The sequence below is a fragment of the Somniosus microcephalus genome, unplaced genomic scaffold, assembly GCF_052327205.1.
Source record: "Somniosus microcephalus isolate GS21.2 unplaced genomic scaffold, FLI_Smic_1.0 unresolved_chr2, whole genome shotgun sequence".
In the NCBI taxonomy this organism is placed as follows: domain Eukaryota; kingdom Metazoa; phylum Chordata; class Chondrichthyes; order Squaliformes; family Somniosidae; genus Somniosus; species Somniosus microcephalus.
This window is the reverse complement of record NW_028225180.1, coordinates 78,935,255-78,959,146: the sequence shown is the minus strand read 5'-3', so window position 1 is coordinate 78,959,146 and position 23,892 is coordinate 78,935,255. Positions and strand designations below refer to the sequence as shown.

Below are 23,892 nucleotides of genomic sequence, written 5' to 3'. Positions count from 1 at the left end.
CCGGGTAAGTGCACATCGGGGGCTTGCACGCGCGGCAAGCCCCCGACACCAAGTTCTGGGCCAATAAACCTGTGGAAAAAATGTTTTAATTTTAATTAATTGATCACTTACCTTTTAAAATGCAGGCCTTATGCCTGGTTTTTACATTTCTGAAATCTAAAGACTTACCCTCACGGAAAAACCTGTAAAAAAAATGTAAGTTCAAAGCGCACGCGCAGACTCCCGCGCACACGCGTTCGACCTCTGAACCCCTTCATTCAGAGGAATGGAAGTGCCGGTTTCCCGCGCATGCGCAGTGCATGCAAGAAACCGGCACATCCATCGGGTCCACGCGTGAGTACCCCGTGCGTACTCACGCGTTGGGACCCGAATTTCTGGGCCAATATAAGAAAGAGAACAATTTGCTCTATGAAGAGATAAGAAGGCTATGTAAAAATGGAAAAAATATTTTAATGGGAGACTTCAATCAACCAAACATTAAGTAGGGGTTCCCAAGTGGTTTGGAGTCAGAGCTGACCCAGTGTGCCAAGGAAGTTATGAGAGGCAATGCTCATTTTGTATTTGTAAATGACCCAGAAAATGTACAGCAAATGGAAGTCGTAGCAGCTTGGGAGTCAGAAATACCTAAGACCAGGAGACAGGTACATGACTTTAAAAGGGCTCAATTCAAGGAACTGAAGGAAAAATAAGCAAATAAATCGAGGTACCCAAGTGGTTTTGGCATCCTTGGATCTGTACCCCAGTGTGAGTCAGGGCCTTACAGACAGGGAAAAAATTAGGTTGAAAGTATAGGGGTGTATATCTGACAGTGAAAAGCCTTGTAAGTAAAATCTCAACCACAAAACATTGGATGAGCTAAAAATGAAAATCATTTAGTTTCAAGTTGAAATTCTCACCTTTGCTTTTGAGAAATCAAGATTGCTTCCGTGCAGCATTATTTAACAGTCTCTCTAAATACGATACAGTCCATGTATTTAATAAAAGGCATTCCTGATGGCTCGGTGGGTGTGATGGTATTGGTGCTGAGCCAAGAAGGTCCTAGCTTTAATCCTCATTCTGTGCTGAATTGTCTGATCTCATCTGGGCCACCTGTAGGAGTGTGAACTACAATTAGCCTTAGTATTCCTGGGCTAGGAAGGGGAAAAAGCAGCCAAGTTTCCTCTTTTGATCCACTGACCCTCTGCTGGACAATGGGTTAGCCAAAAAGACTGGGCTCAGTTGAATAGCCTCTCAAGACCCATTGCCTAAGGTTACAAATGCAGAATGACCACTTGGGCTAGGATCCAAAGGGCTTATAGAACTGTACCCCAGCATGAGCAGAGATAAAGTAAAGGGGGATTTAAAAAAAAAAGAAAGCATGGAATGAGAAAAGGCCATTTAGTCCATTGAACCCACTCCTTCCAACTGACTAAGTAGAATTTGTACTGCCATGGACCTTAAGGAATCTGTTGAGTAAAATGAGTAACCACAGGCAAAACTTCCAAGATGAACAACTCTGAAATTTTACTGACCACCGCCCCCCCCCAGTCCCCGTACTTAACCAAGTGAAAACTCCAGTATATCAATCTGATCGTACAAGCTACACTCTTCAACCCTGACCACCACAATCTACAAGTGTGATATTCTCATGGTCCCATAGGAATGGAGCCAAAGGACATAAGAAAAGTCAGAGAAAAGAAAGGCCATTCGGCCATCAAAGCTCAGTACTCTGGTATTGAGATACTTTGGCCATTTTGTCAGGGCTGTATTTAGATGAAACCAACTCAGACTTTATTTGCCCTTGGGTGCAGCTAATTAACATTATTCAACTGTATTTACGGCAGTAAAACCACACAGACCAGAAATTCTGAGCTTCAATCCCTGGCGTGTGCTGAACTAGTTGATTTAATCTGAGGCAACAGGGACACTACAATCGGCCACAGTGCCACTGGGCTTTGGAGAAAATGAAATATTATCCAGGCTTCCTAGTGCTGGTCACCTTCTCTGAGCCATGTCAGAAAGCTCATGAATGTTGATGTCGAGTAAGGTTAGAATCGGGTTTAGCTGGGATGCCCCCATGACCAGCATTCACTGTCAGTGCTCACACATGGAGACCGATTACTTGCATGAGACTGCAGGAGGCTTCTGACACCTGTACAACCATACTCCACAATGAGTTGCCAATTTCAGGAGCGTCTGGGAGAAGGAAGAAAATTGGGAAAACAAGGGAAGTCCTGTAGGGTGAAATAGTACTGAGAATCTAGCGTATCTCTTTATAGCAATTAAGTTTAATTAGCGATTAATGCAACTCCAATACTAGACTGTTCTGCTCCTAAATTATCTGAGAGATCTTTTATTGTTGCGGTGCTATTCCTAATTATCCTGGTCATTTTCACAGGTGGTTCCCAGAGTCTGCTCGTTGGCTCATTCTAAATGACAAGCCTGATGTGGCTCTGAAACAGCTCAAAAGGGTGGCAAAACTGAACGGCAAGGAGGCAGAAGGGGAAAAACTCACCATCGCAGTAAGTGCTGATGTTAAAAGAAATGCTTTACACTTACTCACCCCGCTCAGTGCACCATGGAACTGGTGTTTTTAATCTCTTTACACAGTGAAGGTAATAGGATGACACCATTTTTTCTACTGACATTCTTGGGCTCCTCTCTGAAGACATCACACTTCAGAGTGTCAAAAGTAATAAACAGAAAGGGGCAAGTGGTTTCTTCTGACCTGCAGCCAGGAATATACAAGCACCTGCCAATGTGTAAACTTCCCTCACTAACAGTAGCTAACCATAGGATATCGGTCAATTGACCTTGGGATGCTCCTATATACAGCAAATTGGACTTTGCAGTCTTAAAAGAATAGGCTCAGTTAAGCATATCTGCACCTTAGCAACAGAATAATACATTGTGTGTTACATGATATAATATTCCTGTCCTTGTAAAACAGCATATCTTCTGATAGCAAAATACTGCAGATGTTGGAAATCTGAAATAACAACAGAAAATGCTGGAAAAACTCAGCAGGTCAGGCAACATCCATGGAGAGAAATTTGAGTTGACGTTTCGGGTCGTCAACTCAAATTTCTCTCCACGGATGTTGCCTGACCTGCTGAGTTTTTCCAGCATTTTCTGTTGTTATTTAGCATATCTTCTGACCTACAGTAGACAACACAACAGGGAGGACTGCTAGCATATAAATACATGCATAATAATATCATACTTGTAATTATGTAGTAGATTAAGAAAATATCCGCAACAACTATGGCGCTATTAACTCAATCTCCTCTGGCCTTGAATAGAACTCCACATCTCCTCCATAACTAAACTGCCTCCAAGAAGCTTTGTTTTCTCATTCATGGCAAACATTTCTTTTCCCTCAACAACTCTTAGTTCTCCATAAAACCCAAAGGCCTAGAAATTCACTTGCGCCCCGTTTGGGGCGCCAGTCTCGCCAGGGCGCCGGAAGTACCGCCCCGGAAGGAGTCGCGAACGCCCGCCGGAAATTCAGTTTCAGCGCCCCAGACGGAAGCGCAGCGCTACTCGAGGCGCCCTGCATCCCTCTTGGGGCGCTGCAACTGAAAACCGTAGCGCAACGTGCCGCAGTGCCACACGCTGCGGCATGGCACACTGCGGTACTGCAGGCCTTCCTCCCCTTCTTAAAGGGGAGGGGCCCGCTGCAGCGCGATTGGCGATCGCGAGTGCCGGCAAAAGAGACCGGCACCGAGGAGAAGTGCCAGACTCTTGGGACACAGCCGGCACAACGCGGGGGTGGGGGGGTGCTCAGGAGGCCGGGGACGGCGGCGCGGAGAGGTGCTGGCAGGCGGCCAGCAAAAAAAATGGCCGCCCCGCACCTCAACCGCCGCAGGTAGGCCCCCCCTGAACCGGTCGCAAATTGCGACCGGCGTTAAAGCAGGGGGCGCTACCAAATTTCGCGATCGGGGCGGTAGCGGGGCGCTGCGCACACCGATGACATCATCGGTGGCGGCGCAGCGCTAACGGCTAGCGCCGCCATTCGCGTCCCGCTAAATTTAGCGGGAGACGTGGCCATTGGCACAAAACCCACTAAGTGCCCTCTTTGGGCGCTAACGGGTGGCGCAGCCCACTGAATTTCTAGGCCAAATACTTTCAAGACTAGAATACTGTTCCTGTATTGGGGAGGTTCTCCAACATCTCTGTCGCCCTCCTGACAGGATACAGGAAAAAATGTCATCTGAGAAGCAGTTTCCCTTTTACCTCTGACCTTTCTTGGCCTTTCTTCTCTCTGACTTTATCGATATTATTGTCGTTGCTTTCCTGAACTTTCCTCTCTTGTTTTTTCTAAACCTACAAATACAATGCCTTGCATCTTTTTCCTCTCTTCTTGCGGGTGGGTTGGTAAACAGAGGACCCTGACTTAAAATAATTGGCAGAAGAATTAGAGGGGAGATGAGGTGAAATTTCTTTACACATTCTCACTATGTTGAAAACTACACTCAATTTACAGTCTCTGGTTCTAATTATTTTTTTCCCACTGCTTCATCATTGTGGAACTCTTTATCTTCATCTCCCTCAGTCTTTCCATGCTACTCCAATCTGAAGGGGTTTAAAACCACTCCTTTTTGAATTACATTATCTTCTCTTTTATTCTTCCACCTTGGTGGTGTCCTATGCAATGGACTTTGGTCTTACGCCCATGTTTTTCAATAAAAAAGCTTTCTATAGAATCCGTCAGTTCTTCTAATTGTATCTGATAGATCAAGTTCTAAATAAGACTAAGTCACGGATCTATCCGAGTTGAGGAGCTGGAGTCCGAGCTGCAAACATTGCGAGACATCAGGGAGGGAGAAAGTTACCTGGACCTTTTGCTCCAGGAGGCTGCCACACCCCTTAGATGAAATACTTTAGAATTGACACGTGGTCAGGGACAGGAGGGTGTGACTGCGAGTGAGGCAGGTACGGGGATCCAGGAGGTAGCATTGGAGGAGCCTCAGTCCCTGCACTTGTCCAATAGATTCGAGGTTCTTGCAACCCTTGTGGACAAGTGCGGGGACTGCGGGGAGGACGAGCAAACTGACCACGGCACCGTGGTACAGGAAGCCGTTCAAGTGGGGGGAGTAAAAAGGAAGGTGATTGTAGTAGGCGACAGTATAGTTAGGGGGATAGACACTGTTCTCTGCAGCCAGGAGCATGAGTCCCGAAGGCTATGTTGCCTACCCGGTGCCAGGGTAAAGGACATCTCCTCCGGGCTGGAGAAGAACTTGGAGTGGGAGGGGGAGGATCCAGTTGTCGTGGTCCACGTAGGTACCAACGACATAGGTAGGACCAAGGAAAAGGTTCTGCTGAGAGAGTTTGAGCAGCTAGGGACTAAATTAAAAAGCAGAACCACAAAGGTAATAATCTCTGGATTATTACCTGAGCCACGAGCAAATTGGCATAGGGTCAATAGGATCAGGGAGATGAATGCGTGGCTCAAAGATTGGTGTGGGAGAAGTGGGTTTCGATTTGTGGGGATCTGGCACCAGTACTGGGGAAAGAGAGAGCTGTTCCGTTGGGACTAACTACACCTGAACCATGCTGGGACCAGAGTTCTAGCGAATCGAATAACTAGGGAAGTAGATATGGCTTTAAACTAAATAAGGAGGGGGGGGGCGGGGGAGGGTCCCGGTGGAGAGAAATCGAGAATGCTAATGAGAAAAGACAAGGAAGTAGTGCAGGAAAGTGATGGGGGTAAGGATAACCAGATTGTGTCAGGAAGGGACAGAGCATACAAACAAAAGAGTGCACTAACAAATAGGGTCCGGGTAAGAAAAAATGGTAATAAGACAAATAGGGCCATAGCACAAAAAAATGTTAAGATGTCTAAAAATGTTAAAAAGACAAATCTAAAGGCACTGTATCTGAATGCACAAAGCATTCGTAATAAGGTAGACAAATTAACAGCGCAAATAGACGTAAACGGATACGATATAATTGTGATTACGGCGACATGGCTGCAGGGTGACCAAGGCTGGGAGCTGAATATCTAAGGATATTCGATATTTAGGAAGGACAGGCAAAAAGGAAAAGGAGGTGGGGTGGCGTTGTTAGTAAAGGATGAAATCAGAGCAATAGTGAGAAAGGATATTGGCTCAGAAAATCATGATGTAGAATCAGTCTGGGTGGAGCTAAGAAGCACCAAGGGGCAGAAAACATTGGTGGGAGTTGTCTATTGGCCTCCAAACAGTAATGGTAATGTAGGGAACGGCATCAAACAGGAAATTAGAGATGCATGTAACAAGGGTACTACAGTAATCATGGGTGACTTTAATCTACATATAGACTGGGCAAACCAAATTAGCAATACTACTGTGGAGGATGAATTCCTGGAGTGTGTACGAGATGGTTTTTTAGACCAGTACGTTGAGCAGCCAACTAGGGAACAGGCTATCCTGATTGGGTATTGTGCAATGAGAAGGGGTTAATTAATAATCTTGTTGTGCGGGTCCTTTAGGGAAGAGTGACCTAACATGATAGAATTCTTCATTAAGATGGAAAGTGAAGTAGTCCAATCCGAAACTCGGGTCCTAAATCTAAACAAAGGAAACTACGAAGGTATGAGGAATGGTTTGGCTATGATAGATTGGGGAGCTTCATTAAAAGGCATGATGGTGGATTGGCAATGGCTAACATTTAAGGAACGAATGCATGAATTGCAACAGTTATACATTCCTTTCTGGCGCAAAAACACAAAAGGAAAAGCAGCCTAACCATGGCTAACAAACGAAATTAAGGATAGTATTAGATCCAAAGAGGAGTCATATAAAGTTGCCAGAAAAAGTAGCACGCCTGAGGTTTGGGAGCAGTTTAGAATTCAGCAAAAAAGGATCAAGAGATTGATTAAGAGGGGAAAAATAGAGTATGCGAGTAAACCTGCAAGGAACATAAAAGAGGACTGTAAAAGCTTCTACAAATATGTAAACAGAAAAAGATTAGTGACGACAAATTAGGTCCCTTACAGTCAGAAATGGGAGAATTTATAATGGGGAACAAGGAAATGGCAGAGCAATTAAACAAATACTTTGCTTCTGTCTTCACGGAAGGGGACACAAATAACTTCCCAGAAATGCTAGGGAACCAAGGGTCTAATGAGAAGGAGGAATTAAAGGAAATTAGTATTAGTAAAAAAATAGTGCTGGAGAAATTAATGGGACTGAAAGCCTATAAATCCCCAGGGCCTGATAATCTGCATCCCAGAGGTAGCCATGGAAATAGTGGATGCATTGGTTGTCATCTTCCAAAATTCTATAGATTATGAAACATTTCCTGCAGATTGAAGGTTGGCAAATGTAACCCCACTATTTAAAAAAGGAGGGAGAGAGAAAGCAGGGAACTATAGACCGGTTAGCCTAGCATCAGTAGTAGGGAAAATGCTAGAGTCTATTACAAAGAATGTGATAACGGGACACTTAGAAAATATCAACGTGATTAGACAAAGTCAACATGAATTTATGAAAGGGAAATCATGTTTGACAAACCTACTGGAGTTTTTTGAGGATGTAACTGGTAGAATAGATAAGGGAGAACCAGTGGATGTGGTATATTTGGATTTTCAGAAGGCCTTTGATCCCACATAAGAGGTTAGTGTGCAAAATTAAAGCGCATGGGATTGGGGGTAATATACTGGCATGGATTGAAAATTGGTTAACAGACAGGAAACAGAGAGTAGGAATAAATGGGTCTTTTTCGGGGTGGCAGGCGGTGACTAGTGGGGTACCGCAGGGATCAGTGCTTGGGCCCCAGCTATTCACAATATATATCAATGATTTGGATGAGGGAACCAAGTGTAATATTTCCAAGTTTGCTGACGACACAAAACTAGGTGGGATTGTGAGTTGTGAAGAGGATGCAAAGAGGCTTCAAGGCGATTTAGACAAGTTGAGTGAGTGGGCAGATACATGGCAAATGCAGTATAATGTGGATAAATGTGAAGTTATCCACTTCGGTAGGAAAAACAGAAAGGCAGAGTATTATTTAAATGATGATAGATTGGGAAATGTTGATGTACAAAGGGACCTGGGTGTCCTTGTACACCAGTCACTGAAAGCAAACATGCAGGTGCAGCAAGCAGTTAGGAAGGCAAATGGTATGTTGGCCTTCATTGCAAGAGGATTTGAGTACAGGAGCAAGGATGTCTTACTACAGTTATACAGGACCTTGGTGAGACCACACCTGGAGTACTGTGTGCAGTTTTGGTCTCCTTACCTAAGAAAGGATATACTTGCCATAGAGGGAGTGCAGCGAAGGTTCACCAGACTGGTTCCTGGGATGGCAGGACTGTCGTATGAGGAGAGATTGGGTCGACTAGGCCTGTATTCACTAGAGTTTAGAAGAATGAGAGGGGGATCTCATTGAAACATATAAAATTCTGACAGGGCTAGACAGACTGGATGCAGGGAGGATGTTTCCCCTGGCTGGGGGGTGGGGGGGGCGGAGGGGGTCGAGAACGAGGGGTCACAGTCTCAGGATACAGGGTAGGACATTTAGGACTGACATGAGGAGAAATTTCTTCACTCAGAGGGTGGAATTCTCCACCACAGAAGGCTGTGGAGGCCAAGTCACTGAATATATTTAAGAAGGAGATAGATAGATTTCTAGGCACAAAAGGCATCAAGGGGTATGGGGAGAGAGTAGGAATATGGTATTGAGATAGAGAATCAGCCATGATCATATTGAATGGCGGAGCAGGCTCGAAGGGCGGAATGGCCTACTCCTGCTCCTATTTTTCTATCACATGGTTGAATACTGTAATGAAGGGACATGCTTCGTATTGATGTTGTGTCATATCATTGTGTGCGTTCCACAGATTCTCAAGTCAAATATGGAAAACAAGCTGTCAGACACCAATAAAAAGCACAGTGTGCTAGATCTGTTCTGGACACCTGCCATGCGCAAGATAGCCTGCTGTACCATGCTTCTTTGGTAAGTTATTGATGAATGAGTTCTTTTACCTAGGTTATCAAATTTGCATAATGAGTTCTCTTAACTCGGTTATCAAGTGGTGGCCATGAACGGGCAATGCCAGTGGAAATAATGGAGCAGGAAGAAAAGGAAGAGGGATATCCAGGAAAAGACCGAGAGTGTTACAAGTTGATTGGCTGGCCCTGATATTGCAGTTCTCTTGCCCAGGAGAAAGGCAGGTGGAGCATATCATAAGTTGGTGGGCTGATGGACCAGTCGCAACCCGAGCATTGACCCAAGCAGGGCTTTGCGCCAGGAATCAGAGGTGCAGCTACTGGCCTCAGACCTGCAGCTGTGTAGCCTCAGAGCTTCCTTGGTACTGTTGGAGCAAAGCAGCTTGAAGGCTCAAGGAACTGGTGCATCCTTGAAAATGAAAGCTCAAACTTACCTTTTGGGTCCTCTTTGCCTGGCACCCTCAGACGCTCTGATCTGAGAGGATTGCGGGTGCAAGGCTTGACGCCAGCTTCTTGGGATGTCACTAGAAGTGGACACTCGCTGGTCATACTGAGAAAAAATTGAGGGGGGAGGGTCAGCAAAGCTTCCTCCGACCTCATTTCCATGATCATGTTGGGTTTGTGCTTGTCTGTGGAAGCCTACTTTTGAAATCGCGAGGCAATATAAAGGGGGTGTTTAATGAACCTTCCTCTTCTATAGGGAGGAACATTGGGACCACTTGCTCTGAAGCTATATTAGTGATTGAATAGAAGATTACGACTGAGAAGATGCAGGAAAAATGCATCCACAGAAATAATTTTGACATGTTCATATTCTGATTCTTCTTTTTGCTGCAACAGGTTTTCAACGAGCCTTGCATATTATGGATTAGCGATAGACCTACAAGGATTTGGAGTTGATATTTACCTCATCCAGTTGATTTTTGGAGCTGTCGACATTCCAGCAAAATTTTTTGCTTTTTTTTCCCTGAGTCTGATAGGCAGACGGTTCACACAGAGCACTTCTCTTATACTGGCAGGGAGCATTATTCTGGCTAACATCTTTATCCCAAAAGGTAAGGGTTTATATTTACATATCTTCTCTTTTCCCCCCAAAAGGGAAAAGTTCAGCTCTGTCCCCCAGGACTAGGGAATGGAAAATTCAGTCAGGGTTCCTGCTCCTGACCCCCTGCCCAAAGGGTGCTTGTCTGTAGATGTTAGGAAGAAAAGAAAGAACTTGCATTTATACAGTGTCTTTCACCACCTCAGGATGTCCCAAAGCGCTTTATAGCCAATGAAGTACTTCTGAAACGTAGTCACTGCTGCAAAGTAAGGAAACACGGCAGCCAATTTGAGCACACAAACAGCAATGAAATAAATGACTGGATCATCTGTTTTAGGTGTAAGTTGAGGGATAAATATTGGCCCCAGGGATAACTCCCCTGCTCTTCTTCGAAATAGTGCCATGGGATCTTTTACGTCCAGCTGAGAGAGCAGACGGGGCCTCGGTTAACGTCTCATCCAAAAGATGGCATCTCTGACAGTGCAGCACTTCCTCAGTACTGCACTGGAGTGTCGGCCTAGATTTTTATGTGCTTAAGTCCCTGGAATGGGACTTGAACTCACAACCATTCTGGTTCAGAGGAGAGTGTGCTACCCACTGAACCACAGCTGACACTGGTCCTACAAACTATGTGCTGTGCTCTCTGCCCCATCTCAATAAACTGTTCAACCCATGTGCTAGCCCTCGAGCCTCTTCTATACCACATGTGCCAACCCTATAGATTCTGTGAGACCCAATATCCCAGCCTTGTATTATCTTCAATGGCCATGCCCTGTGCAATGTGTGATACCCAAATTCACAGATCTGTACATTGTGTTACACCAAATGTCCCAGTACTGTGCATTGTTGTACTCACTGTCCCAGTGCTTTAGGTTATGTTATACCTAATGACGCAGCCCTGTTCAATGTGTTATACGCAGGATGTAAAATTGGTTAGCCCCCAAAAATGGGCGCGGGGATCGCGATACGCGATTAACCCGCGCCGTTCAGTGGAATGCAGGCAGCATGCCAACTTCGTGCTGCGTGCTAATTATAATGATTTCCGCGTGCAGCCAGCACTACTGTTCATTGGCTGTATGCATCAGCGGGGGGGCCAATATCGTTACTAACTTTGCACTACTTAAAGCTAAAGCAAAATACTGTGGATGCTGGAAATCTGAAATTAAAACAGAAAATGCTGGAAATACTCAGCCGGTCAGGCAGTATCTGTGGAGAGAGAGACAGAGTTAACGTTTCCGCTAACTCTGTTTCTATCTCCACAGATGCTGCCTGACCTGTTGAGTATTTCCAGCATTTTCAGTTTTTATTACTACTTAAAGCTAGCCTGCAATACTTAAAGCTAGCCTGCACCATGTGAAGGGGAGGTGCATTGTGGCTGGAGCAGGTGCTGGTAGTCATTCTACAAGTGAATCTGACCTGGGAAAGAGTGAAGGATGGCTGACCATGGGAGAGCGCGAGCACCCAGGTTTTTGGACGCTGCGCTGGAGGTCTTGGTGGAGTAAGTGGAGAGGAGGCGAGATGTCTTGTATCCTCTGGGGGGCAGGAGGCCCTCCAGACACATGATGCGAAGGCAGTGGGAACAGATAGCTGCCGAGGTCAATGCCAGGAGCTTAGTCCCGAGGACCTGGGTGCAGTGCTGTAAGAAGTTCAATTATCTCATACGAGTGGTCATCTTCAAATGCAATATCCTACCATCTGCACCACAAGCCTCACACACTGTTCAATGCACCATGCCCCCAGCACTCACCTACCAATAATCTTAACCTATCACCATTCATACCTCACAATCAAAGCTTCACTTCACCCTCACAACCTTACACTTTTGCAAGCCTCATACCCACATCTCACAGCTTGAACGCACTGCCAGCTATTCAACTATGACAGTCACATCAGCCAAATATATTGCATGACACTCACTGACACACTTCCCTCTCTCTTGCAGGAGAAGGTGGCGTCAGAGAGCAAGGCCGCACACGAGTTCTGCTGCAAAGGACTCAGATGAGGACTTCGATGGGCCAGGCTACAGAAAAAGGCTGATGGGTGTACACAACAAAATGCTTGGTGCATTGGAAAGCCTGCGTTCAATTGGAAAGCCTGCGTTCAATGTCAAGGAGCATGGAGGAGTCCGGCACCAATTTGGCACAGGGCTTTGAGCAGAGCTTGGAGCTTATCCTTTCCAGCATGGAACTAGTGGCCAACTCCATCAACACACTTGTGGAACCAACCATGATGCAGCATCTGATGGCCGATGTCTCAGCTTCCATTGCAGCACAAGCAGCAGCCATCCAACGTCTGGGTGCTGCAGTGGAAGCTCAGACTGCTGCCATCATGGCTCTGGATACCAGTGTTGAATTGGGCTTCAGGGTGTCACAGCAGTCCAGCAATCTGTCCTCCAACAGATTACTAGGATTGCTGAGGTGCTGCCCTGGAAGAGTGGCAGTGGCTCCATTGAGCTCGAACCCGCTGTCCTCTCTCAGGATGACAGCATTTGTGCTCACACCCTTGCTACTCCGCCAGTGCCCTTGCTGTTGCCTGTCAGCCAGCCAGCCCGGACTGCTGCTGCCCATGCCGAGATGGTGCAGTCTGAAGCCGGGCCTTCTAGGCCCAGAGCAGCTCGAGGTCATCCTCCAAGGCCAGTGGTCTCCTCCACTGAAAGTCAGCAGCCTTCCACCAGCCATGCCGCAGCCACTGGGGTAGCACCTCGTAGGAGCACTAGAACAGGCAAAGGCACATGGAAGACAGCCACTAAGGGAATGCACAAGGGTGATTAGTTTATTTTTGTATGCAATATGGTGTGATTTACAGGAGACTTTGGTTTATCCGGAGGTTGTATGTCCGGAAACCTCGATCTACCGGCAGAAATCAGGAGCCGTATTGTTAGGTTTTTTTTCTTCTCGTGGCTTTTTTTCTTCTCGTGGCTTTTTTTTCAACAGTCAGGCTCTGGAAAGTCTCTCTGAAGCTGTTGCTAAACTACAGAGACGCTTCCAAGATACGGGCCGACTGTTTGAAGCTGTTGCTAAGCAACAGTGTTTGTTGTCAGATACCGAGATGAAAACCTCCGTATGCTTCAACATTAACGCTGGTATGTTCGGCAGTTTTGATAGATCGGCAACAGCTCGGTCCCGTCGGTGCCGGATATAACAAAGTTTCCTGCAGTTTGTAAATTTGGATTCAAATGTGTATTTTGTGTTGGCATTTATTTTTGCATTCTGGGCAAGAGGACGCAGTGACAGAGGGAAGGTAAGGAGTGTGGGACTGTTGGTGAATGGGGAGTTGGGGTTGAGATTACTGGTATCGCTCTTGAATTAGTTGTTCATGCACTGCCCGGGCAGAAAGGGGCTGTCTAGGATGCAGCCTCCCTTCCTCTTGCTTGTCCTCTTCTTCCGCCTCCTCGTGCTCCTGCTCCACAGCTTCTCGTCTGATAGGCGGTGGCAAAAGCTGTTCTCTCATGATGACAAGGTTGTGCAGCATACCACCACAAAGCTTGAGACCCATTCAGCTGAGTAGTGCAAGGCTCCTCCAGAGCAGTCCAGGCAGCGGAATCTTTGCTTCAGTACGTCAATGGTTTGCTCTATCAGATTTCTTGTGGCAGCATTGCCCTCATTGTATGTCTGCTGCACATGTGCGTGGGTTGCAAACTGGAGTCATGAGCCATGTCGTCAGAGGATAGCCCTTGTCGTCCAGTAACCACCCTTTGGTTTGACGTGGTGGTTGAAATATAGCTGACACAGAGGACTGCCGCAGAATGAATGCATCGTAACTGCTGCCAGGATATAATGTGCTGTCTATGGTTACATACCAGCAGCATGTTGAGGGAGTGGAATCCCTTTTGGTTCAGGTACATGGCAGAGTTGACATGAGGCGCACACAAAGCAATGTGCATGCAGTGAATGGCACCCTGCATCATAGGGAAGCCTCTTCTCTCTGGCAAGAGGGAATGAAATGAAATTATCTCTCTTGATGTTTCTAGTATCTCCAGCAGCAGCCTGGAAGGAGCCTAACGCATAAAAGTTTATAGCCACAGTCACCTTCACAGCCACTGGCAATGCGGTCCTTGCCCTGCTCTGAGGTTGGAGTTGTGGCTGCAGCAGTTGGCAGATTTCAGTGAGGACCTGAGCACCTCCTTAGTGAAGCGCAAACGTCTCAAACATTGGCGTCGCTGAAGTTCAGGTAGGAGATTTGCTCCCTGAACACTCTGGGCAGATATGGCCTGCTGAGAGCCATTCTCCCCCTGCTCCCTCTTCAAGCAGCTTGTCGTCCTCTTGTGGCCTCTGCTCGTTCTCCCAGTCATGCTTAATTCCAAGATGAAGGAATACTCGTGCACCATATCTGGGAGCAACTGGCTTGTGCAGAAGACTTGAAGTCAGCAAAAAGTACTTCAGCACCTACCACACCATCTCTGTAGACTTTTGAAACTTGAAACAACTATAGAAAGCACCCAAAACGTGTAGAATTGTAGCAACAGCAAGAAGAAATAAACCGGCAACTAAACTGCAAGTAGTTGATGATCCCTTTAAATAGCACTGGTGGGCGTTCCTTCCTTTGGACTTTCAGAAGGCTTTTGATAAGGTCCCGCATAAGAGATTAGCGTGTAAAGTTAAGGCACATGGAATTGGGGGCAAGGTATTGACTTGGATAGAGAACTGGTTGGCAGACAGAAAGAAAAGAGTTGGAATAAACGGGTCTTTTTCCGAGTGGCAGGCAGTGACTAGTGGGGTACCGCAGGGATCGGTCCTTGGACCCCAGCTATTCACAATATATATTAATGATCTAGACAAGGGAACTAGATGTAATATCTCCAAATTTGCAGACGACACAAAGCTGGGTGGGCGTGTGTGCTGTGAGGAGGATGCCGAGAAACTCCAGTATGATTTGGACAAGTTGGGTGATTGGGCAAAAGCATGGCAGATGCAAGATAACGTGGATAGATGTGAGGTTATCCACTCTGGTGGCAAAAACAGGAAGGCAGATTATTATCTGAATGGCAATAGATTGGGAGAAGGGGAAGTGCAACGAGACCTGGGTGTCCTGCTCCTATCTTCTATGTTTCCTGCTGCTTAACATCGCGTTCAGCTGTGCGAGGTTAAAAGAGGGCGTAGGCTGGAGCGTGGAGCTGCAAAATGGCACGCTGATTGACGTCATGATCTGCCTGCTCTGCATGCTTCCGGCAGACGTTAAGTGTGCACGCGCTAACCCCTTTAGCAAGATGGTGTCCGGTGCACTTCGCGTCAGATGTGGGCACATGCATCATGGACGGCATATTGGAACCTTAAGGACCTCGTAGCGCCCAAAAAATGGGCGCTACCAAGCCTAATTTCACCCCAGAATGTCCCAGGCCTGTGCATTGTGTTGTATCCAATATCCCAGCTCTGTATATTTTTTTATTTGTTCATGGGATGTGGGCGTCGCTGGCAAGGCCAGCATTTATTACCCATCCGTAATTGCCCCTGAGAAGGTGATGGTGAGCTGCGTTCTTCAACCGCTGCAGTCCATATTTCTGAGTCAGGATGGTGTGTAACTTGGAGGTGGTGGTGTTCCTTAGTGCCTGCTGCCCTTGTCCTTCTAGGTGGAAGAGGTCGAGGGTTTGGAAGGTGCTACCGAAGAAGCCTTGGTGAGTTGCTGCAGTGCATCTTGTAGATGGTACACACTGCAGCCACGGTACGCCAGTGGTGGAGGGAGTGTATGTGAATGTTTGAGGTGGTGGATGAGGTGCCAATCAAGCAGGCTGCTTTGTCCTGGATGGTGTTTTTTTGTAGCAGTTTGTTACAACTGAGTGGCTTGCTAGGCTATTTCCGAGGGCAGTTAAGAGTCAACCACATTGCTGTGGGTCTCACATACAGGCCAGGTAAGGACAGCAGATTTCCTTCCCTAAAGGACATCAGTGAACCAGGTGGGTTTTTATGACAATGCAGTAATTTCATGATCAACCATTACTGATACCAGCTTTTTATTCCAGATTTATTTCATTAACGGAATTTAAATTCTCCAGCTGCCGTGGTGGGATTTGAACTCACGAACAAAGGAAATTAGGGACAGCATAAGGCCCAAGGAGAGGACACATAAATTGGCTAGAAAAAGCAATAATCCTGAGGATTGGGAGCAGTTTAGGAGTAAACAAAGGAGGACAAAGGGATTAATTAAGAAAGGGAAAATAGAATATGAGAGTAAGCTAGCTGGGAACATAAAAACTGACTGTAAAAGCTTTTATAGATATGTGAAGAGAAAAAGATTGGTGAAGCCAAGCGTAGGTCCCTTGCAGTCAGAATCGGGGGAATTTATAATGGGGAACAAAGAAATGGCAGACCAACTAAATACATACTTTGGTTCTGTCTTCACAAAGGGGGACACAAATAACCTCCCAGAGATGTCGGAGAACATAGGGTCTGATGAAAGGGAGGAACTGAAAGAAATCAGTATTTGTAGGGAAATGGTGTTAGGAAAATTGATGGGACTGAAGGCCGATAAATCCCCAGGGCCTGATGGTCTACATCCCAGGGTACTTAAGGAAGTGGCCCTAGAGATAGTAGATGCATTGCTGGTCATCTTTCAGAACTCGATAGACTCTGGAACGGTACCCATGGATTGGAGGGTAGCTAATGTTACCCCACTATTCAAAAAAGGTGGTAGAGAAAAAGCGGGGAATTATAGACCGGTAAGCCTGACATCGGTAGTGGGGAAAATGCTGGAGTCTATTATAAAAGATGTAATAGCAGAGCACTTGGAAAGCAGTGACAGGATCGGACAAAGTCAACATGGATTTACAAAAGGTAAATCATGCTTGACTAATCTACTGGAATTTTTTGAGGATGTAACTGGTAAAATAGGTAAGGGAGAACCAGTGGATGTGGTGTATTTGGACTTTCAGAAGGCTTTCGATAAGGTCCCACATAAGAGATTAGCGTGCAAAATTAAGGCACATGGGATTGGGGGCAAGGTATTGACTTGGATAGAGAACTGGTTGGCGGACAGAAAGCAAAGAGTTGGAATAAACGGGTCGTTTTCCGAGTGGCAGGCAGTGACTAGTGGGGTACCGCAAGGATCGGTCCTAGGACCCCAGCTGTTCACAATATATATTAATGATCTGGACGAGGGAATTGGATGTAGTATCTCCAAATTTGTAGACGACACAAAGCTGGGTGGGAGGGTAAGCTGTGAGGAGGATGTCGTGAAACTCCAGTACGATTTGGACAGGTTGGGTGATTGGGCAGAAACATGGCAAATGCACTATAATGTGGATAAATGTGAGGTTATCCACTTTGGTGGCAAAAACAGGAAGGCAGATTATTATTTGAATGGCAATAGATTGGGAGAAGGGGAAGTGCAAAGAGACCTGGGTGTTATTGTGCACCAGTCGCTGAAGGTAAGCATGCAGGTGCAGCAGGCGGTTAAGAAGGCAAATGGTATGTTGGCCTTCGTAGCAAGAGGGTTCGAGTACAGGAACAAGGATGTCTTGCTACAGTCGTACAGGGCCTTGGTGAGACCGCACCTTGAGTATTGTGTGCAGTTTTGGTCACCTTACCTGAGGAAGGACGTTCTTGCCATGGAGGGAGTGCAGCGAAGATTCACCAGGCTGATACCTGGGATGGCAGGAATGACGGATGAGGAGAGATTGTGTCGATTGGGCTTATACTCACTGGAGTTTAAAAGATTGAGAGGGGATCTCATCGAAACCTATAAAATTCTGTCAGGTCTGGACAGACTAGATGCAGGAAGGCTGTTTCTGATGGCCGGGGAGTCCAGAACCAGGGGTCATAGTCTAAGGATAAGGGGTAAGCCATTTAGGACTGAAATGAGGAGGAACTTCTTCACCCAGAGAGTGGTGAAGCTGTGGAATTCTCTGCCACAGAGGGCGGTGGAGGCCAGTTCATTAAATATATTCAAGAAAGAGTTGGATATATTTCTTGAGGCTAAAGGGATCAAGGGATATGGGGAGAAGGCAGGGACAGGGTACTGAATTTGGATGATCATCCATGATCTCATTGAATGGCGGAGCAGGCTCGAAGGGCCGAATGGCCTACTCCTGCTCCTATCTTCTATGTTTCTATGTTTCCAGATCATTAGTCCAGGCCTCTGGATTACTAGTCCGGTAACATAACCACTATGCTACCATTGTGATATATCCAACATCCCAGCCCTGTACATTGTATTATACCAAATGTCCCAGCCCTGTAGGTTATAGTATACCCAAAGTCCCAGCCTTGTAGGTTATATTATACCCAATGTCCCAGCCCTGTAGGTTATATTATACCCAATGTCCCAGCCCTGTAGGTTATATTATCCCCAGTGTCCCAGCCCTGTAGGTTATATTATACCCAATGTCCCAGCCCTGTAGGTTATATTATACCCAATGTCCCAGCCCTGTAGGTTATATTATACCCAATGTCCCAGCCCTGTAGGTTATATTATCCCCAGTGTCCCAGCCCTGTAGGTTATATTATACCCAATGTCCCAGCCCTGTAGGTTATATTATACCCAATGTCCCAGCCCTGTAGGTTATATTATACCCAATGTCCCAGCCCTGTAGGTTATATTATACCCAATGTCCCAGCTCTGTAGGTTATATTATCCCGTGTCCCAGCCCTGTAGGTTATATTATACCCAATGTCCCAGCCCTGTAGGTTATACTATCCCCAGTGTCCCAGCCCTGTAGGTTATATTATACCCAATGTCCCAGCCCTGTAGGTTATATTATACCCAATGTCCCAGCCCTGTAGGTTATATTATACCCAATGTCCCAGCTCTGTAGGTTATATTATACCCAATGTCCCAGCCCTGTAGGTTATATTATACCCAATGTCCCAGCCCTGTAGGTTATATTATACCCAATGTACCAGCCCTGTAGGTTATATTATACCCAATGTCCCAGCCCTGTAGGTTATATTATACCCAATGTCCCAGCCCTGTAGGTTATATTATACCCAATGTCCCAGCCCTGTAGGTTATATAATACCCAATGTCCCAGCTCTGTAGGTTATATTATACCCAATGTCCCAGCCCTGTAGGTTATATTATACCCAATGTCCCAGCCCTGTAGGTTATATTATACCCAATGTCCCAGCCCTGTAGGTTATATTATACCCAATGTCCCAGCCCTGTAGGATATATTATACCCAATGTCCCAGCCCTGTAGGTTATATTATACCCAATGTCCCAGCCCTGTAGGTTATATTATACCCAATGTCCCAGCCCTGTAGGTTATATTATACACAATGTCCCAGCCCTGTAGGTTATATTATACCCAATGTCCCAGCCCTGTAGGTTATATTATACCCAATGTCCCAGCCCTGTAGGTTATATTATACCCAATGGCCTAGAGATTCAGTTGTTAGCGCTAGCCGCTAGCGCCTTAGGAGGAGGAGAAGTGGGGCGCTAAGCGGCTAGCGCCCGGGCGCGGCGCGATCTGCGCCTCTCACGAACTTCACTCAAGATTTAGCGGCGGTGCAAAACCGCAGCGCCCGCTCAGCTGCGCACGCAGATCGTGATGTCATTTCATGGTGCAATGCCCTTGGTGCGCCCCGAACCGGAACTTCAGTGGCGCCGCCCCTCTTTGCGCCTGGCGCCCGCAGCGACAGGTAGAGGGGAACGGTTTCCAGTCGCTGCGGGGCGCGGTGGGCGCTATTTAAAGGGGACTCCTCCTGCATTATAAGTGGCAGCCATTTTGTGCCAATCCTTCTGTGTGAGAGACGGATATTTGGAGAGAGACAAAGGCAGAGAGCTTTCTGCTTTGACTCGGCACTCGCACAGGTACTTCTGGCTTCAGGCCAGAGCTTTGCACTTGGATTTAACTTTCAGTGCCATAACCTTGAGTTGCCACATATAATGGGGGCTGCAATGGGTGGAAACGTTGGCTTTCTGCATTGCATTCAAAGGGATCAGAGACGCCGTGAGAGAGTGCCAGTCATAGCCAGACGGAGAAGGGCCAACAGGCGTCGGCACAGGAGGCCTTTCCCACCCAGGGTATACCGCCAGCAGTTCTCATATCTGAACATGTCTCAGGAGCAGTGTGTTCGGAGGCTGCGATTCAGAAGGGAGGTGGTCACTGAGATCTGCCACCTGCTTCGCCGAGATCTGCAGCCACAGCTGAGGAGCAGGATGTCTCTGTCGGTGGCAGTGAAGGTGACGGTGGCTCTCAACTTCTATGCCACCGGCTCCTTCCAATCCGCTACTGGGGACATTGCCAACATCTCCCAGTTCGCGGTACATTGCTGCATCCGCCAGGTTAACATTGCCCTTTTCAGAAGGAGACGTCAGTACATCTCCTTCCCCATGACCCTGGACAAGCAGCAAGAGCGTGCAAACGGATTTGGTAGAATAGCGGGCTCCCCCATGGTCCAGGGCGTAGAACTGATGAACCAGCAATGGTCAGGCCTTGCTTCAGGGCTGCAGTGTGCAGGGCATGGCAGCCAAACAAGTCGACCCACCCCCTTTAAGAGCTGACCGGTGCCAGCGTGTCTGCCTTCATTCAGAAACTCGCCGCACCTGCGCTGCGCCCGCCCTCGGTGTTAGCGCCTCGGCTCGCCGGCTTAGCGCCTTATGATAGTCGTGCATCGCCTGCTTTAGCGCAGCAGCAACCTCTTGGGGCGATGCAACTCAATTTCGCCAAAGGTGGCGCTAAGTTGCGCCAGGTGCTAAATTTAGCGAACGCCCGGCTGTAGCGCCCCAAACGTGGCGATACTGAATTTCTAGGCCAATGTCCCAGCCCTGTAGGTTATATTATACCCAATGTCCCAGCCCTGTAGGTTATATTATATCCAAAGTCCCAGCCCTGTAGGTTATATTGTACCCAATGTCCCAGCCCTGTAGGTTATATTATACCCAATGTTCCAGCCCTGTAGGTTATATTATACCCAATGTCCCAGCCCTGTAGGTTATATTATACTCAATGTCCCAGCCCTGTAGGTTATATTATACCAAATATCTCAGTTGTGTGTGGGTCTTCCACTGAAGTTATGGCATACGAGCAGAAAAACCCCAAGTATTTATGCCCCATATCCCAATCCTGAAGGTTATCATCAGATATTTAGGGGCAGAAATCCCTCTATTTTTAACCAATTGATTAAATGTCAGATGGAATTTCTGTTTTGCTACTTTAATAGATCTCTTTATTTTAAATCAGTTAATGACTGTTTAAAACGAACAATTTTCACTCATTAATCAATTTGTTCAAAATTATGAAATTTCTATTGCTCCATCTCTCTTACAGAATTGCAGGCCGTACGAACTGCATTTGCTGCTGTTGGGAAGGGATGTCTTGCAGTTGCGTTCAGCTGTTGCTATCTCTACTCAGGCGAACTCTACCCAACTGTCGTCAGGTGAGTACTCCTGTTACATTCTACAACTGATGTATTTGAACAACTGCATTTACAATCACCAGAACAGAGCTCTGACAATAGACTGGTGAGTAAAGGCTCCACTGTACACAGCCATTCAGACCAAGTTTAATACTCAGTCTGTGCTGAGTTAACTCACCTCAGCTAGTCCAACACCTCGACTGGTCTGAGCCCCCCTGCATTAAGAAGGAAACGACAAAATCTCCAGACTGTTCAGTCTTGCTCACTATCCAATAACTCTGGTTGGAGGTTACAATTGGGCTCAACTGTGATGCCCGACAATGGGATGAATGTCTGTGAGGTTTCGCAGGCTCATCTGTTGCAACGTTGGATCAAAAGCTACAAAAGCCCAGAAAATGACACAAACTCATTCCCTCATGAACAATGGCCAATTGAGTGAGGTACCAGTGCCCATGGAATCTCACCACTGAAGAGTTAGGCCGGAGTTTTCTGTAACTGGGCGGGTGGGGTACGGGCGGTTGCCATGGCGGATTGCGACCCCGTTCTTCATTCCATCCCGCTCCTGAGATCGACTTTTTGTTAATGGCGCCTATTAAGGCAGACCTGTGTGTTACCCGGCCCTAGTAAATGGTGCGGGTCTGATGATGTCATCGATGACGCGTCTTCAGCCGGGATATTTAAAGCAGCCATGGCCACATTGCATTTGAAGGTTCATCTAGGATAGTGCAGGCAGCACCCTGCACCATTGGAGTGTTGCAATGAGTGTCAAACATGACTGCACAGAGGCAGAGGGCTGCACCCATGCTCTCAGATGACTCCCTCCATATGTTTGTAGAGGGAGTGAGAGCACACAGGGAGGTCCTCTTCCCTTCTGATGGGTGGAAGAGACCACCCTAGCAGACCAAAGTAGCCTGGCTCCAAATAGCAGGGGATCAACAGCAGGGATGGTGTCAGGAGGACCTGGGTGCAGTGCCGCAAACGTTTCAATGATCTCATTAGATGAGGAAAAGTGAGTGCAAAGCCACACTGAACTTCATCCTGCTGTGCCTCTCATCATATCCCCATCACTCTGACTTCCCCATCCTACTCCTGCACATCCTTACTCACACCAACATACCTTGCATGTCCAGGTGAGACAGTATAAATGGCACCCATGCTGATGTAATAGATGGCAGGTCAAGTCGAAATGACAGAAGCAACCTGTCAATGGTGTGATAGGTTCTACCAATGAGGTGACAGTGGATCCTGACTTTGCTGGAAACACTTGCAACCTCTAGAAAGCTAAATCTGTGCTGACAATGCACTCAGCAACAGCATCTGCCTTAGGAAAGTGACCCACTGTCAGGTGGGAGTTTTTATTGTACTTTTCATGCTGTGCACTAATGAGGTGGATCAATGGCCACTCAACTTCCGCCTCAGGTTCACAGACGTGGTTCCCAAGCTGCGTGATTCCCGTGGTCATCCAGGGAAATTTGAAAGGTAGGGTTAAAAAGAGATTTAAGCGTCTGACAAGTACCTCTTAATGATCGCAATTACCTTGGCCATTTCTGCCGGTCGGGTCGCTGCCGTGCTGGCAAATGCGCCCGAGGGAAAGGCGTGTCGGGGCGGGTTGACGGCGGGTTCCCAACCCGCTCCAAGGTTTTTCAAATGTCCCTCCGGACCCGCCTCCAATTGCGCCCACGTGGACTCCAGAAATTTCCGGCCTTAGTGCCTTCAAGAGGAGGGTAGAAATTGAGAAAAAAATAATCAGGAATATAACCCTCAGTAAATGTGCCCAGTATTAAGAATATTGCAGCACTCGATCCTCTATTGCAGATTTTCAAGTGATACATATGTCTGTTACAGGGAGGCCGAATTATAGAGAAGGTACTCCATTAGTGAGAGCCAGAAACAACATTCCTGATAACAGAGATTGGCTAGATTAAAGGAAGAATTTGCATTTATACAGCAACTTGCCACATCTCTCAGGACATCTAAAGCACCTCATAGAGTCATAGAGTTTTACAGCACAGAAAGAGGCCCTTCGGCCCATCGTGTCTGCGCCGCCAATCCATCCCTGTCCAGTCTAATCCCATTTTCCAGCATTTGGTCCATAGCCTTGTATGCAATGGCATTTCAAGTGCTCATCCAAATGCTTCTTGAATGTTGTGAGGGTTCCTGCCTCCACCACCCTTTCAGGCATTGAGTTCCACATTCCAACCACCCTCTGGGTGAAAAAGTTCCTCCTCAAATCCCCTCTAAATCTCCTGCCCCTTACCCTGAATCTATGCCCCCTTGTTATTGACCCCCCCACTAAGGGGAAAAGTTCCTCTTTATCTACCCTATCTATGCCCCTCATTATTTTGTACACCTCAATCAGGTCCCCCCTCAGCCTTCTCTGCTCCAAGGAAAACAACTCCAGCCTGTCCAGCCTCTCTTCATAGCTGAGGCGCTCCATCCCAGGTAACATCCTGGTGAATCTTCTCTGCACCCTCTCCAAAGCAATCACATCCTTCCTATAGTGAGGCGACCAGAACTGCACACAGTACTCCAGCTGTGGCCTCACCAGCGTTTTGTACAGCTCCATCATAACCTCCCTGCTCTTATATTCTATGCCTCGGCTAATGAAGGCAAGTATCCCATATGCCTTTTTAACCACCTTATCTAC

The 23,892-nt window shown here is 46.9% G+C and overlaps 1 protein-coding gene across 1 annotated transcript in view; it reads left to right on the top strand.

Moving 5' to 3' along the window:
- LOC147092855 (solute carrier family 22 member 6-A-like) overlaps window positions 1-23,892 on the top strand; it is a 143,121-nt gene that overhangs the window by 102,044 nt on the left and 17,185 nt on the right. Inside the window, exons 5-8 of the mRNA XM_085976112.1 lie at window positions 2,378-2,501; window positions 8,804-8,919; window positions 9,753-9,967; window positions 21,158-21,266. Of these exons, the coding sequence (XP_085832238.1) occupies window positions 2,378-2,501; window positions 8,804-8,919; window positions 9,753-9,967; window positions 21,158-21,266 (564 nt within the window). The remainder of the gene's footprint in view (window positions 1-2,377; window positions 2,502-8,803; window positions 8,920-9,752; window positions 9,968-21,157; window positions 21,267-23,892) is intronic.